Below are 18,237 nucleotides of genomic sequence, written 5' to 3' on the forward strand. Positions count from 1 at the left end.
TCCTGGTAAACCTCCTCTGTACTCTCTCCAAAGCCTCCACGTCCTTCTGGTAGTGTGGCGACCAGAACTGGACGCAGTATTCCAAATGCGGCTGAACCAACGTTCTATACATCTGCAACATCAGACCCCAACTTTTATACTCTATGCCCCGTCCTATAAAGGCAAGCATGCCATATGCCTTCTTCACCACCTTCTCCACCTGTGACGTCACCTTCAAGGATCTGTGGACTTGCACACCCAGGTCCCTCTGCATATCTACACCCTTTATGGTTCTGCCATTTATCGTATAGCTCCTCCCTACATTATTTCTACCAAAATGCATCACTTCGCATTTATCAGGATTGAACTCAGGTGAGAACCTAGAAACTATCATTATCACGAAAGAGGTAGTGTTGGGCAAGTTAATGGGGCTAAAGGTAGACAAGTCTCCTGGTCCTGGTGGAATGCATCCCAAGGTACTAAAAGAGATGGCGGGGGAAATAGCAAATGCACCAGTGGTAATTTACCAAAATTCGCTAGACTCTGGGGTGGTTCCCACAGATTAGAAAACAGCAAATGTGACGCCACTGTTTAAAAAAGGAGGTAGACAAAAGGCAAGTAACTATAGGCCGGTTAGCTTAACTTCTGTAGAAGGGAAAATGCTTGAATCTATCATCAAGGAAGAAATAGCGAGACATCTGGATATAAATTGTCCCATTGGTAAGACGCAGCATGGGTTCATGAAGGGCAGGTCATGTTTGACTAATTTGGTGGAATTCTTTGAGAACATTACATGTGCAGTGGACAATGGGGAACCTGTGGATGTGGTGAATCTGGATTTCCAGAAGGCATTTAACAAGTTGCCACACCAAAGACTGCTACATAAGATAAAGGTGCACAGTGTTACGGGTAATGTATTAGCATGGATAGAGGATTGGTTAACTAACAGAAAGCAAAGAGTGGGGGTAAATGGGTGTTTTTCTGGTTGGCGATCAGTGACTAGTGGTGTGCCTCAGTGTTGGGACTGCAATTGTTTACGATTTACATAGATGATTTGGAGTTGGGGACCAAGTGTAGTGTGTCAAAATTCGCAGATAACACTAAGATGGGTGGAAGAGCAAAGTGTGCAGAGGATGCTGAAAGTCTGCAAAGGGAAAAAGATAATCTAAGTGAGTGGGCGAGGGTCTGGCAGATGGAGTACAATGTTGGTAAATGTGAGGCCATCCATTTTGGTAGGAATTACAGCAAAATGGACTATTATTTAAATGGTAAAAAATTGCAGCATGCTGCTGTGCAGAGGGACCTGGGTGTCCTTGTGCAGAAATCTCAAGGAGTTGGTTTGCAGGTGCAGCAGGTAATTAAGAAGGCAAATGGAATTTTGTCCTTCATTGCTAGAGGGATGGAGTTTAAAAACAGCGAGGTTATGTTGCAGCTGTATAAGGTGCTGGTGAGGCCACACCTGGAGTATTGTGTACAGTTTTGGTCTCTTACTTGAGCAAGGATATCCTGGCACTGGAGGGGGTGCAGAGGAGATTCACTAGGTTGACTCCGGAGTTGAGAGGGTTGGCTTATGAGGAGAGACTGAGTAGACTGGGGCGATACTCATTGGAATTCAGAAAAATGAGGGGAGATCTTATAGAAACATATAAGATTATGAAGGGAATAGATAAGATAGAAGCAGGGAAGTTGTTTCCATTGGCGGGTGAAACTAGAACTAGGGGGCATAGCCTCAAAATAAGGGGAAGCAGATTTAGGACTGAGTTGAGGAGGAACCTCTTCACACAAAGAGTTGTGAATCTGTGGAATTCCCTGCCCAGTGAAGCAGTTGAGGCTTCATTTTAATTTTTGAACAGTAAAGGAATTAAGGGTTATGGTGAGCGGGTGGGTAAGTGGAGCTGAGTCCACAAAAAGATCAGCCATGATCTTATTGAATGGCGGAGCAGGCTTGAGGGGCCAGATGGCCTACTCCTGCTCCTAGTTCTTATGTTCCCCTCACACCATCCCCTCCCCTCATACCAACTCCTCTCCTCACGCCACTCCCTCCACTCACACTACACCCTCCGCTCTTATCACTCTCCCTGCTCACCCCATCCTTTTGATATCTGGATCAGAGTCAGTTGTGATTGGCTATCCAATCTCAAAATCTTGCTTTACTGTTTGTGAACAGAAAATCACCTTAAGCCAGTGGATTTGATCAATCTGGCAACACCCATGAAGCTGCTTCCCAAATTCAACACAGATAATGTGAAGTAGTACATTTTGATAGGAAGGATAGGGAGGTGACTTATTACTTGGAAGGTATGAATCTAGGTGGAGTACAGAATAAAAGGATACATCAATCATTTAAAGTTGTACCACAGATTGGCAAGGCCATTCAAAAAAGCAAACCAAACACTAGGCTTTATTTCTAGAAGGATAGAATTGAAAAGTAGTTTTGCTAAACCTGTATCAAACATTGGTTTGAATACACCAAGAATACTACATGCAGCTCTGGTTGCCATGTTATAAAAAGGATACAGCATCACAGGAGAGGGTGCAGAGGATACCAGAAATATGTGGGTAGGTGAATCAGGAAAGGAGATGGCTGAGAGGTGACCTGATAGAGGTCTTCCAAGTTATTAAAATTTTTGAAAGAAGGAATGCTTCCTATTGTTGGAAGAGTATAACTAATTACAGGCCATCAATTTAAGGTAGTTACCAAGAGATCCAACAGGAAATTCAGAAGAAATGTCTTTACCCAATAAGTGGTGAGAAGATCACCACAGGGAGTGCTTGAAATGGATATTGTAGATATTTTTAAGGGGATGCTAGACAAGAAAATGAGGGAGACAGGATAGAGGGAACAAATACAGATTTTGGTGAAGAAAGATGCAAGGAGATTCAAGTGGAGATGAACACTGGTACAGACTAGTTTGGCTAAATGGCCTGTTTCTGTGTTGTATTAGTCTATATAATCCTACTAAAACTCTTTATAGCCTTCAGGGTTTTTACATTACCTCAGATGTAGAAATTTCCATGAGACAGAAGCTCACATTAATTCAAATAACTGATCAGCAAGATTTAAAGAATGATTAATAAAATAAACAGGAAGTGCCATCTTATGGTTTCGGTTTAATATTCCCAGCTGTGTTAACCTTCTGATGATCAACATGTGCAATATGACACACACTCTGTTTAAATAAGGAAAGGCACTCCACCATACTGAGGAAGAGAGAATTTGGTCCAGATCAACTGAATCCAACTGAATGTGGTCTGTTTAAAATGAGGCACATGAGAATTGCTTCAAAAAGCATTAAATGTCTTGGAGTGTGGTTTGAAATAGATATCCATTCATTTACAGCCGAATTTGTAAGGAAGAAGCCTGTTGGGAGCATCAGTGTTAACTTCAACCAGATGTCCATCAGCCTTCCTTGAGGAGAGAGCTTAAAATCAAACAGCTACACCCCAAGCTGCTTCCATCTCGGATTCCCCCTCCTTCATTTAGAGCCTGGAAGGGAAGGGGAATGGAAATGTCTGGGATATGTTATATAGAGAACAGGACCGTTTGCTATAATGTGATTTGCAGAGGACTGAAATGGAACTGGGATGATGTGATGTGTGGAGGACAGGAATAGTTGGGATGATGTGATGTGTTGATGCCTGCATAGGACAGATGTTGCTGATCTCACTATGAGATATTACTATTAGATCTAATTTTCCAAGAGCAATGGCCAATTCTGGTGGTGTGGCAGGAATATGCTCAGCTAATGCTCTATCAGATAACAGCACCTACTGGTAAAATACAGGAACCAGGAGGGAAACTTGTGAAATGATATTAAAAGGACTGAACAACAATCACAGCAATAGAATTTCTTTGTTCACAGAATCATAGAAACTCACAGCACAGATTTAGGACATTCAGCCAGACACACCTATGCATTGTCTTTGAAAGAACAGACATGCTTAGCCCCATGTCTCTGCTTTTAGTCCATAACACTCGAATATCCTCATCTACAAGAACAACAACTCCATTTTAAAATTATGTATGGAAATAGCCTCACTACCTTTTCAAATAGAACAATTCTTTGAGTGAAAAGGCTCCTCCTCATATCCCCTCTAGGAATAAACTGATGGATGTTTCTGTTGGGATGGGATCAGTGGGTGAGTGTCTCTGTCAGGCATTGCTGGGTGAGTACCTATGTTGGGGTGGGATTGACAGGTGAGTGGCTGGAGGAGGATCAACGGGTGAGTATCTCTGTTGGGGTGGGATCAGTTTTACGCCGACCTCCAGTGGGTTTTCCGATCCACCATGGTGGGCACCAACGGAAGATACCGTGGAAAATTAACACTGGCGTGAAACTGATTGTTTATGCTTCTGACAAATTCTCCCCTCCTGCCCGCCACTGAACGGGCATGGGAGAATTCTGCCCACTGTCGCTCCAGGGAGTGGAAGAGCCCCACAGAAACAGAGGGAAACCTAACAGGAAATACCCAGTTTCCTGTAATACACACCGTGAGAAGAACGGCTTTGTTTTAAGCCACTGTTGCTCGGAATGAAGCCACGAGAATGGAAAGTGATACAACAGCCAATTGCACCAGTCCTTTTCTGCAGATGTCAGTGCAATTTGTGCAGCTGAGGTTTCGGGCTGCTAGAAATTGGCTGACAGTGTGTCATGTCTCATTAAATTGCTACACTGTACAAAGGTAAAATTGCCAGGGCTGTCACTGAGGCACAAAAGAATCGGTCACAAGGAAATCTACAATGTAGTAATTTGTATGGGTGCAAAAATCATTGTACCGTATGTGTTCAAAGTGATTGCGTCACAATAGGCAATTGCTGTTATTTAATTAAAGCTAACTCACCAGATCCCTGCAGCTAATGAATTTCCAAACCTCATGGTTGATTTGTGTCTGCAGCATCTTTTTAAGCTACAATCTGTCTCTTTGCACATGTTTCTATCACAAGACCCTATTTCTCAAGTTCATTAATCTTCCCATTGATCTTTGCCCAACTAATATTCCCACCCTCCCTTGGACTCTATTTTTGAAGTGCCTTACACTCTAATCCAGAACACTTCCGCTCATACCATAGCTCCCCTGTCCAAGCTCATTCCGCCAGTACCTTTATTTTCAAAATAGCTCAAATTGCTACTATCTTGTCTCCCATCCAAGCCTGTTCCTCTGGCACCCTCATTGCCATAATAGCTTATCTCTCCAGTACCCTGTCTCAAAACCAAGTAAGAAGTCTCACAACACCAGGTTAAAGTCCAACAGGTTTATTTGGTAGCAAACGCTACTAGCTTTCGGAGTGCTGCTCCTTCGTCAGGTGAGTGGGAGATCTGTTCACAAACAGCAAACAGGGCATATGAAGACACAAACTCAATTTATAGAATAATGATTGGAATGCCAGTCTTTACAGCTAATCAAGTCTTAAAGGTACAGACAATGTGAGTGGAGAGAGCATTAAACACAGATTAAAGAGATGTGTATTGTCTCCATACACGGATGCCATCATCTCACGTGAGAACACCATCCACCAGGTACATGGCACACATTCTTGCAACTCGGCCAACGTTGTCTACCTGATATGCTGCAGGAAAGGATGTCCCGAGGCATGGTACATTGGGGAAACCATGCAGACGCTACAACAACGGATGAATGAACACCGCTCGACAATCACCAGGCAAGACTGTTCTCTTCCTGTTGGGGAACACTTCAGCGGTCACGGGCATTCGGCCTCTGATCTTCGGGTAAGCGTTCTCCAAGGCGGCCTTCACGACACACGACAGCGCAGAGTCGCTGAGCAGAGACTGATAGCCAAGTTCCGCACACATGAGGACGGCCTCAACCGGGATCTTGGTTCCATGTCACACTATCTGTAACCCCCATGACTTGCCTGGACTTGCAAAATCTCAATAACTGTCCTGGCTGGAGACAATACACATCTCTTTAACCTGTGCTTAATGCTCTCTCCACTCACATTGTCTATACCTTTAAGACTTGATTAGCTGTAAAGACTCACATTCCAATCATTATTCTGTAAATTGAGTTTGTATCTTTATATGCCCTGTTTGCTGTTTGTGAACAGATCTCCCACTCACCTAACGAAGGAGCAGTGCTCCGAAAGCTAGTGGTGTTTGCTACCAAATAAACCTGTTGGACTTTAACCTGGTGTTGTGAGACTTCTTACTCTGTTTACCCCAGTCCAATGCCGGCATCTCCACATCATCAAAACCAAGTTCAGTCTTCTAGTACCCTAACACTACTAACAAAGTGTGGCTGTCTCGTACCTGGACACTTTTGTTAGGCCTATCCAACTATCCAGTCCATAACCCTGTTTTCAATCAAAACATCCTTTCTAAATTGGTAGTTCAGGAACCCAGTTTCATGAATTTAAAACAGATAAGAGTTTTTACAAGTATATGAAAAAGAAGAAAAGTAGCTAAAGTAAATGTCTGACCTTTAGAGGCAGAGACAGGATAAATGATAACAGAAAATGAGGAATTAGCAGAATTGAACAAATATTTTGAGTCTACTCAAAAAGGAGAAGACACAACTACATAGGAGAAATAAAGGACAATTAAGAGGCTAATAAGAGTGAGGAATTTAAGGGACTAAAGGCTGACAAATCCCAAGACCGGACGAATTACATCCAGGGTTCTAGAAGTGGTAGCTGCAGAAATAGTCGAGGCACTGATTATGATTTTCCAAAATTCCCCATATTCTAAAACTGTCTCAATGGATTGGATGTTCGCAAATGTAACACCTCTATTCAAGAAATGAGAGAGAGAGAGAAAGCAAGAAACTTAAGGCCTGTTACTCAGACATCAAGTTAATGCTGGAATGCTATTATGAGGAAAGTCCTAACAATACAATAAAAAATAGCACAATCAGACAGAGGCAACATGGTTTTACGGAAGGGAAATCATGTTTCACAAACTTATTAGAGCTTTTTGAGGATGTAACTAATAGGAAAGACAAAGGGAAGCCAGTAGATGTAATATACATGGATTTCCAAAAGGCAATCGAGAAGGTGCCACACAAAAAGGTTCACCATGCAAGATCAGGGTTTACTGAGTTGGGAATAGTATATTAGCATGGTTAGAGGATTCATTAATGGATAGAAACAGGGGGGTGGGATAAAGGTAGCGTTTTGAAGTTGGCAGGATGTAACAAGTGGAAGTGCAATAAGGATCAGTGCAGGGCCTCAAATATTTGCAATCTATATTAACGACTTAAGTTTTAAAGTTTATTTATTAGTCTCACAAGTAGGTCTTGGAGGGCCGAAGGGCCTGTTTCCTGTGCTGTACTGTTTATATTAACACTGCAATGAAGTTACTGTGAAAATCCCCCAGTCACCACACTTCAGTGCCTGTTCGGGTACATTGAGGGAGAGTTTTTCATGGCCAATGCACCTAACCAGCACGTCTTTCTAACTGTGGAAGGAAACCGGAGCACCCGCAAGAAACCCATGCAGATACAGGGAGAACGTGCAGACTTCGCCCAGACAGTGACCCAAGCCGGGAATCGAACCTGGGTCCCTAACGCTGTGAGGCAGTAATGCTAACCACTACGCCGCCCACTTTAGACAAAGAAACTAAGAGTAATATATCCAAGTTTGCTGATGATACAAAACTAGATGGGAATGTAAGCTATTTGAAGGATACAATGATACAAAACAATATAGGCAGGTTAAGCAAGAGGGTATCAAGGTGGAAGATGGAATAAGAATGTGGAGAAGTGTGAGGTTATTCATTTTGGTGATAAGAATAGAAAAGCAAAATATTTTTTAAAAGACATGAAATATCTAATTGTTGATGTTCAGAGACTTGGGTGTACTCAAACAAGGAATGCTAAATGATTATGCAGGTACAGGAAGCAATTAGGAGGGCATTTGGCATATTTGACTTTATTACAAGGGGATTGGAATACAAGAATGAGGAAGCATTGTTAATTTCTATGGTGATGCCATAGCTGGAGTACAGTCTTGATCTCTGTTTCGAAGTATCAAAAGAAGGATATACCTACAGTGGAAGTTAAGTATATTGTTTTCTGGGATCAGAGTGTTATCCTATGAAGAGAGGTTGAGTAAATTGGGTCAATACATTCTGGACTTCAGAAGATTGAGAGATGATCTCATTGAAACATACAATATTCTGAAGGGGCTTCACAGGATAGATACTGAAGGGTAATTTCCCCTAGCTGGGGAACCTAGGAAATAGAGGCACAGTCTCAGGATAAGGGAGCAATCTCTAGGAGTGAGATAAGGAAAAATCTCTTCACTCAGACAGTTGTGAATCTTTGGAATTCTTTAGTCCAAATGATTGTGGATTCTCCATTTTTTGTATATTTAAGACTAAAATAGACAGATTTTTGGTCTCTCAGGGAATCAATGGATATAAATAAGGGAAAGTGGAGTTGAGGTAGAAAATAAGACATGGCCGTATTGAATGGCAGATCTGGCTCAAGGTGCCTCTCTACTTGCTTTTCTCCTTTAAGACATTCATTAGAACTTTCCTTTTTAACCAAGCTTTGGGTTTCTGACATAATGGGCGGAATTTTCTGCCATGCTCACCCCAAACCCGGAAAATCCCGCTCGAGATCAACTGACCTTTGCATGGTCCGCGCACCAAACCCCCCTTCCCGCCCTTGCCCGCTACAATTCCATGGTGGGCGGGACGGGAAAATTCCCCCAATATCTATTTTTGTGGCTCAGTGTCATATTTTGTTTTATCATGCTCCTGCGATGCACCATGAGATGTTTTAGTGTATAAAATATGCTATATAAATATACACACATGTTGTGCTTGTTGTAGTATTATCCAGCTGATTCCAGAGCATTTGTCTTAATTTCTCTATCTTAAAGTTCATTGCACAAATTTGCCCTTCAAAAAATATTTGATACCTTTCGTAAAAGTACCCTTTATCTATTTAAACCTGCATCCTAAGGTTCTACAGGAACAATTTAATTTCAAGTAATATTCTGGATTATTTTTCAGATGCCTTTTTATATTTTAGATTGTCCAGCATAGAGTTAGACAGTAAGACAAGTGCTATTGCCAGCTAACATACCTGACTAATACATGATTCCAACGTTTAGCGGTTTCATGCCACTGTTACTCATCATTACAGAATTGCCTTTTGGATAAAATTCCCTATCTGCTTTTCCAATTACTCCTGGCAAAATTAAAAAAGGTCTCACAGGATATTGATGACTGCATTGAAGGCACTGCGCAAACCCAAAATAATTTAATCAAATGTCAAGCCTACTAATATCAGTTCCGAGCATACTGTGAAAGTGTTATGCAACACAGCCAGAGGGAAAGTTACAAAAGATAGAATTATAATGATGTGGCTCCAATAAATCAGCAGGGAAAGGGAAGATGAGCTGGCTCATCCTTATTAAATATTCTTTTTTTAAAAAATGATCTCCAAACTCTTTTAAAATAATTATTCAGCAAGGAATGTCAAATCCCGACATCCTCATCTGTTCTATTTTCTTGAATCAACTTAGTAAGAGGAAGTTAAATGTGTTTTTATTCTGTGCAATGATATATCCAACAGTCAGGCAAGAAGCTGGTTGGCGTCAAGAAGTTTGAAACTGTAGGGTCTCACTGTACCTTACAACCAGGAGAAAATATAATTAGAGTAACAAGTGGTTTGAATGCATTCCATTAGTGAAACAGTGATCTGTCTGTTCCTGACGTAGAACTAATTATGTGTTGTTCTGCGCAGCAGGTACCAAATACACAGGAGAAACTTGAGCTTTTTTGGATGGGTGTATCAACTAACAGAGCACAGACCAGGATTCAAACCTGGGATCTTTGACCTTTCAACTCAGCCCTCTCCAGAGACCCTACAACTAACAATCACAGGCCTCTACTTATCCAGGCTCCTGAGAGCTTAGTTAGCTTGTTATTAAATCTAAATAGTTCATACGACCACAGGAGAGATACTCCAAACATAGACCACTACTGCAGTAGTGAATGTCTGCCATAGCTTGAAGATTGCAGCGTTTACTTGGAGTATTTCTTTGTTTTTAATTATTCTACTGTCTTAATCACCTTCAGCTTTTATTAAATTGCACAAGAGGGCAGACTGGCCTATGGCATATTGCGAGAATGTGTTACATTGATAAATGTAGGTTTGATTCTCATGAAGGCAATGGGGGCAGGGGGTGGCAAAGAAAATATGATGCCAGGTTAAACTGAGCTGCACTTGTAGACCTTTAACAGCCAATTCAAGAGCAGGCAAAATGATAAATACTTGATTAACAGACTTCTTGTTCATCTTTTGGATAGGGCAAGAAAGACAGGAAGAAAATAGCTTCACCTGCCAAGAAAAAAAGTCCCATCACAGAAAAGATTTAGTATCAGTACCAAGATCTGTGCAGACTTGCATCAATGCCCAGAGTCCAAATTAATATAGTCATATTTACATTTAGTGAATAACCTGCAAGTCAAAAAATTCCGAAGCACTTCAGGTTTGATTTGCAGATGCTCAGCCTTTATTTGAAGTGTGTGGCAATTTGTGCATTGACAAAAATGGCAGCAATTTGCAGTAACATCTTGCAAAAGCAATTAGATAGAAGACTAGTCAATTTAGTTTTGGGCTGCAAGTATGTTGGCCAGTACACTAGGAGAGATCCTTGCAAGATGACAGGATTTAACAATGTTTCACCTGAAGGACAACAGTATTGCATGTAGCAATCTTTACAGTACATCATTGTCAGGTTGTAACCAAAGCTGTGTGTACATCTTGCTTTAGAAGTTCATGTTGCTACACACTGCTGTGAATTTGTAAGTGTACATATAAAGATTTAAGATTTTTTTGTCTTTGAAGTTTTTTAATTTATAATCATTTTGCAATGCAAAATTCAGAATTAGAGGTATGTCACAAGGCATACAAGTCACTGCAGCTGCCTAGCATAATTCTGGACATAACATTAATTTGAAAGTCAGTTAGTTGGAGTATGGTCATTTTCTATTTCAAACATTTTATACTAATATGAGAAGGTGAATCCTTGGGATAACAAATTTTCCAGGATGACCTTCTGCTATTCACAGTAAGGGCAGGCACACATTTTAAAAACAATCTCAGGCCCAAGGAATGCTGCCTCATGTCACAGTAGTAATTTTGATCGACAGCTCAGTGGTCAGCTTCTGCTTCAACCTAGGATCAATTAATGAACAAGAAGGTACCAACAAGCCGCCAAAGCACCCTCAGAATTAAGCACAGCGCAAATCTAGTGTTAACAAACTCACCATCCTATCCTCCTCCTCCAAACTGTGAAAGCTAGACTTTTTTCCCAGTCTAAAATTATGCAAGACAAGGCATTTAAGAAACCAGTGTATTTAAATCTACTTTCACATGTGTGGAGAGTCCAGTCATGCAAGCAAGTTTTTTCCACATTACAATTGTAAACCACACATTTTCTGCCCTATATTTGATCAATAAAATTACTGGAAATTGAAAATGGACAGTCTACTTCCAAATGAGAATTGATGATCACCCTTTCATCATTGTAATGACCAAAACCACAGCACACTACACAGAATTGCGCATACATCCACAAAAACCTTGTCATCTGCAATCAAAAGCATGCTTTGTATTGCACCACAACCAACAAAAGTGTGGAAATTCTGCAGAAGAAACCAATACAAATTTAGAGTTCTGATATTTTAAGCTTGTTCAATGGCCGAGATGTCTCAGTATAGTTTCTTTTGTATTTTCTTACCTTTTTTGAAGTGAATCTTTCTTGTCCGCTGAGCCCAAACTCTGAAAGACAAAAGAAAAACCCTGGTCATATGCAGCCCAAGAGGTGCATTGGTTCAATTTTAAATTAGGCATTGTTAGTGTAACCTGGTGCTTTATCAACTTCCATTGGAATGTGTGGAGGGTGGTCAGATTATATCTGTAGGTTATTCTGCCCACCTAAATTTCAAACTCAGTCCTCATCTTAGTGGCAGGATTAGTACCCCTCAAATAAATTAGCAAAGTTTTTAAACAATATCCTAAGCACCTGGCTTCTGGTAGTGTAGACTCCAATAATAATAGATTCTTATGCATTTTGACAAAAATAAATCAAGCAACAACTAATTGGATTTATTGGCAATGTTAGCAGCATCGCCAAATACAGAAAGCATGTTATCTAGAAGGGATTTTAACATACAAATTTGCTAATTCAAACGAGCCATGATGATCATATTAGTGAATTATCATAATTTAATACTGACCACAAGATATCTGTGCCTTGCTTTGATTATAACCCCGGTACCATTTCCTTCTTTCATTTCTCTTTACAACACACTCACTGTCAGACAGTGAGTTTGAGATACCTATATACCTCTGTGTAAGAAGATTTCTTCTCAATTCCCTCTAATCCTTCTGCCAACTACTTTAAATTGATGCCCCCTTGTTACTGACTCCTCTGCATCTTCCATAACGTCTTCGTATCTACTCCAGAGGTCCCTCATAATTTTATACACCGCAATTAAATCATTCCTCTGAATCCCCTGTTCCAAAGAAAACAATCCTAGGCTATCCATTTTACCCTCATAATGAAAATTCTCCATTCTTGGAAACAACATCATAAATCTCCACTCTACCCTCCCAACTGCGAGCACATCCTTTTTAATGTGGTGACAAGAACTGAATGCACTATTCTAGCTGTGATCTAATGCTTTATACAATTCTAGCATAGTTTTCCAGCTCTTACATTCTATACCTCATTTAATAAAGGAAAGCATCACTTTAACCTCCTTATTAACTTTACCTGTCCTGACCTGCTATGCTCAGAAATCTGTGGAGAAGCATACCAAGGTTATTCAGTTGCTTTATACTTTTCTAATCCTACCAATAATTGTATGTTACCTTGTTTTGTTTGCCGTCCCCAAATGCATTATAATTCTCCAGACTGAATTCCATTTGCCACTTTTCTATCGACCTAATAAATCCACTGAAATCTTTCTGCAGTCTCCAGCTTTCTTCCTCATCAGTTCTACTAACTGCAACTCAATTCGCACATTCAAATATTTCATCTCATCCTCATGAATTTAGCACTGTTGGAAACTAGTACACATTGCCAACTATTCAACTGTGGTTGGCATATCATCCAAACATATGGCACCACACTCAATGACAAACTTCCCTCTTTTTTTGCAGGGCAAGGTGGCCTATAATAAATGACTACAGCTAAATGGCATGAGGCAGGCATGGCTGCATCTACTTACTCCCATTCAGGAGACAGCTAGGAATAATCAGAGCATCTGTCAGAGAATGTGGAAAGCAGTTTCACTGAAACCATTAAGGATGATGGTATATTCCTGCCTAATGCACCTGCTCAAATCTGGTCTGCGGAGGAGATTCAACTTTTTACAATTCACATCAATGACTTGATGAGGGGAGCAAAGGCATGGTAGCTAAATTTGCAGATGACACAAAGATGGTCGGAAAGTATGTTGTGAAGAAGACATAAAGGCCGCAATTTTACCGCCTCTTCCGCCCCAGAATCGGGGCGGGCGAGGCTCACAGAATAGAATTCTCCATTGGCCTCGGGTGGGATTTTATCAGCCTCGCCGGAGCAAGGTTGTAAAATCCCACCTTAAGAGTTTGCACATGGATATAGAGAGGTTGAGTGAGTAGGCAAAAATCTTGCAGACGGAGTACAATGTGGGAAAATGTAAAGTTGTTCATTTTGGCAGCAAGAATAAAAAAGCAAAGTATTAATTAAACAGAGAACAACTGCAGAACTCTGAGGTGCAAAGGGATCAAGGGTTTTTAGGGCATGAGTCACAAAAGGCTAGAATACAGGTTTAGCATGTGATCAAGAAGGATAATGGAATGCTATCCTTTATTATCTGATGAATTGAACGTAAAAATAAGGATGTTATACTTCAGCTATGCAGGCCATTGGTGAGACCACGGCCAGAATTCTTTGGCCACGCACACCCCGCCGCCGCTGCTAGTGAGGATGGAGAATTACGCGCTCAGCTTGCAGGAGCCTCTGTTTTCAAACAATTCGCAACTAGAAATGCAATTCTAAACTGCAAAAGTTTCTTCTCTCTGCTACAGGCCCAGCTCTGCTTTAACCACATCATCACATGACCCTGTCAATCAAGTACCCAAAGAAACTTCAGTGTAAACAAAAGTCAATTAGCTCTATCAAAGTAACAAATTCCTAGCCATGTACAAACTCTTTAGGCGGGATTTTATAACATCTGAGCTAAATGTTTTCCAAACATACTGACTGCCTGTAGAATAAATTTGATTATAAACATTCCCCTTAAAGAGGTGAGTGAAAGGCGACAAGAGGAACATCACTGTGATTCTCCACACAAAGATCAACTGACTACACACGTTGATGACATCCCTCTGGCCCCTAATGGGAGCTCCCGGATGTTTTCTTCATACGTCACCTCTCAGACACGGGGGATGCTATCATCTCAATAAGATTCTGAATGGTCTTGACAAGGTGGACGTGGAAAGGATGTTTCTTCTTGTGGGTGAGTCCAGTACTTTGGGAGCACTGTTTAAAAATTAGGGTCTCTGTCAAAAGAAATGTTTTCTCTCAGAGAATTGTGCGACTTTGGAATTCTGCCTCAGAACGTTGGTGATAGCAGGGTCACTGAATATTTTTAAGGCATAAGTAGATAGATTCCAGCTCTCATGAAGGGTCATCCAGACTCAAAATGTTAGCTCTATTTTCTCTCCACAGATGCTGTCAGACCTGCTGAGATTTCTATTTCAGATTCTAGCATCCAAAGTATTAAAGTTTAAAGTTTATTTATTAGTCACAAGTAGGCTTACATCAACACTGCAATGCAGTTACTGTGAAAATCCCCTAGTCGCCACACTCTGGCGCCTGCTCGGGTACACTGAGGGAGAATCTAGCATGGCCAATACACCTAACCAGCACATCTTTGGACTGCAGGAGGAAACACACGCAGACACAGGGAGAATGTGAAAACTCCGCACAGACAGTGACCCAAGCCGGGAATCGAACCTAGGTCCCTGGAGCTGTGAGGCAGCAGTGCTAATCACTCTGCCATCATGCCACCTCAGTATTGTGCTTTTATGTAGATAGATTCTTGGCAGGCAAAGGAATCAAAGGTTACTGGGGGTAGATGGAAATATAGAATTTGAAACACAAACCGATCAGCCATCTTACTGAATGGCGGAGCAGGCTCGAGGAACCAAATGGCCTACTTCTGTTCCTATTATAAATCCTATTTTACCCACATCCTGCAATTTGCAATGATGTAGAACCTGTGGATGGCGTAACCACGCACTTCCTGCTTTCCCCTGATTTCCTAACGCAACCCTTCTCTTCATTAATAGGGTAAAATTTAACATGGCCAATATGAGTGGGCTGTCAGGTGGGAGAGGGTGGCATAGAATCAGAATAAGATTTGCTGCAGTGGAAGCCCAATGGCGAGTCATTTGGTCTGCATTCTATCACGGCAGAAAACCTCCAAGGCAGCTTTGCCGCAGTGAGTAACCAATAGTACTAATCTGGCAGGTAATTAATTCATTTAAATGTGGCTGAATAAGATTCAATGCAGTGTTCTGAATTCATTGAGTGGTACGCTCAATGGAGTCAGGGGATCTCAGGGCAGTCAGATCCCTGACTGCGTTAAGTTGGTCATACGCAAGTGAGGCCTCAAATTCACCTCTGGAAGTTAGCTATTACAGAGCTGCCTTCAGTATGCATGGATCGTTGGAAGAAGAGTGAAAGGAGGCCTTTGTTAGCTGGGGGGCACAAGTCAGTGGTCAGCTCTGGAGTTGGGGGCCCTTTTCTACTGCAGACGAAAGAAAGATCACTGTGATTCTCCACACGAAGATCAACTGACTACACACGTTGATGACATCCCTCTGGCCCCTAATGGAAGCTCCCGGATGTTTCCTTCAAACGTCACCTCTCACAGACATGGAGGATGCTATTTAGATAGCTGGATGCTGGATGCCTGTTGCCCAGGTGCATCAATGCATCATCTGACACATCGCACTGCCAGAATCCAGCCAGTCAATCTGTCTCAATGTGGTGAACCATTCTGCATTGCCAATTGCAGGACCCGTGGGATTGTTGGAGCCCACAGCTGCTGACCTCCACTGCTATCTCCATCCAGGCTTTTTTGGAGGGTGTCTTCTTGCCATTAAAGTTTAAACTTAAAGTTTATTTATCAATGTCACAAGTAGGTTTACATTAACACTGCAATGAAGTTACTGTGGAATTCCCCCAGTCGCCACACTCCGGCCGGCGCCTGTTCGGGTACACTGAGGGAGAATTTAGCATGGCCAATGTACCTAACCAACACGTTATTTGGACTGTGGGAGGAAACCTGAGCACCCAGATGAAACCCATGCAGACAAAGGGAGAATGTGCAGACTCCACACTGACAGTGACTCAAGCCAGGAATCGAATCCAGGTCCCTGGCACTGTGAGAAAGCAGTGCTAACAACTGTGCCACCCTGCTGCTCTGTGCCACCGTGCCACCCGAGGGACAGGAACAGTACTAGGGAACAGTACCTCCTCCCCTCCCCTGCAGACTGGAGGAGAACCTGTATTGAGGCATTGTTAAACCATGGCTCGAGAATGGTGGCAGCAGTTTCATGGTTCCCTCTTTGGGTTCTCCATTGAGCCTTATGGATTAAGGTCCCCCATGGTCGGCTTATGATGAAAGTGAGGAGGTGTGGGATAGAGGGAAAGTTGGCCGATTGGATAGGTAACTGGCTGTCTGATCGAAGACAGAGGGTGGTGGTGGATGGAAAATTTTCGGATTGGAGGCAGGTTGCTAGCGGAGTGCCACAGGGATCAGTGCTTGGTCCTCTGCTCCTTGTGATTTTTATTAATGACTTAGAGGAGGGGGCTGAAGGGTGGATCAGTAAATTTGCTGATGACACCAAGATTGGTGGAGTAGTGGATGAGGTGGAGGGCTGTTGTAGGCTGCAAAGAGACATAGATAGGATGCAAAGCTGGGCTGAAAAATGGCAAATGGAGTTTAACCCTGATAAATGTGAGGTGATTCATTTTGGTAGGACTAATTTCAATGTGGATTACAGGGTCAAAGGTAGAGTTCTGAAGACTGTGGAGGAACAGAGAGATCTTGGGGTCCATATCCACAGATCTCTAAAGGTTGCCACTCAAGTGGATAGAGCTGTGAAGAAGGCCTATAGTGTGTTAGCTTTTATTAACAGGGGGTTGGAGTTTAAGAGCCGTGGGGTTATGCTGCAACTGTACAGGACCTTGGTGAGACCACATTTGGAATATTGTGTGCAGTTCTGGTCACCTCACTATAAGAAGGATGTGGAAGCGCTGGAAAGAGTGCAGAGGAGATTTACCAGGATGCTGCCTGGTTTGGAGGGTAGGTCTTATGAGGAAAGGTTGAGGGAGCTAGGGCTGTTCTCTCTGGAGCAGAGGAGGCTGAGGGGAGACTTAATAGAGGTTTATAAAATGATGAGGGGGATAGATAGAGTGAACGTTCAAAGACTATTTCCTCGGGTGGATGGAGCTATTACAAGGGGGCATAACTATAGGGTTCGTGGTGGGAGATATAGGAAGGATATCAGAGGTAGGTTCTTTACGCAGAGAGTGGTTGGGGTGTGGAATGGACTGCCTGCAGTGATAGTGGGGGTCAGACACTTTAGGAACATTTAAGCGGTTATTGGATAGGCACATGGAGCACACCAGGATGATAGGGAGTGGGATAGCTTGATCTTGGTTTCAGATAAAGCTCGGCACAACATCGTGGGCCAAAGAGCCTGTTCTGTGCTGTACTGTTCTATGTTCTGTGTTCTAAGTGCAACCAGAGGGATTGGGGGTCATCTGTAAAGCCAGAGGGAACTTCACCCTGTTGCTCAGGTGATCCCATACATTAAGGCAGCACTGCATACAGGTCTGGCAACCCTTTAAAAATGTAGGCAGCACCTGCCTTTCTGTCAGGTTACGTCAAGTTCAGTATCTTGTTGTCCATCCCTGTAACAGAAATGGATGGTCCCCATGCAAACATGATGTTAATTAGCTGCCCACCATGTGATTGCGGTCGGCCAAGCACATCCTTTCCATTCAGTGACTGTGCCTGCTTCCAGGTCCCACACCACAGGAATTAAATTCTGTCCATTCCTTAAAATACCCAAGAACTGCCTTCTGGCCAGGCTGTAATGCAGAGGGCTGAGAGGTACACCATGTATTGATCTGACTCTCACAGCCACCAGTGGTGTACTGTGAAACAAGGCCTTCTAAGTCCAGGGTTGCTTGAGGGTGTCCCGCAAAGCTATACG

General features: G+C 42.3%; 1 protein-coding gene across 1 annotated transcript in view; it reads right to left on the reverse strand.

Annotated features, from left to right (window-relative positions):
* Positions 1 to 18,237, reverse strand: part of LOC144510434 (ankyrin repeat and fibronectin type-III domain-containing protein 1-like) — an 878,059-nt gene that overhangs the window by 266,083 nt on the left and 593,739 nt on the right. Inside the window, exon 5 of the mRNA XM_078239881.1 lies at positions 11,696 to 11,736. Within this exon, the coding sequence (XP_078096007.1) occupies positions 11,696 to 11,736 (41 nt within the window). The remainder of the gene's footprint in view (positions 1 to 11,695; positions 11,737 to 18,237) is intronic.

Source organism: Mustelus asterias, chromosome 23, assembly GCF_964213995.1.
Source record: "Mustelus asterias chromosome 23, sMusAst1.hap1.1, whole genome shotgun sequence".
In the NCBI taxonomy this organism is placed as follows: Eukaryota; Metazoa; Chordata; class Chondrichthyes; order Carcharhiniformes; family Triakidae; genus Mustelus; species Mustelus asterias.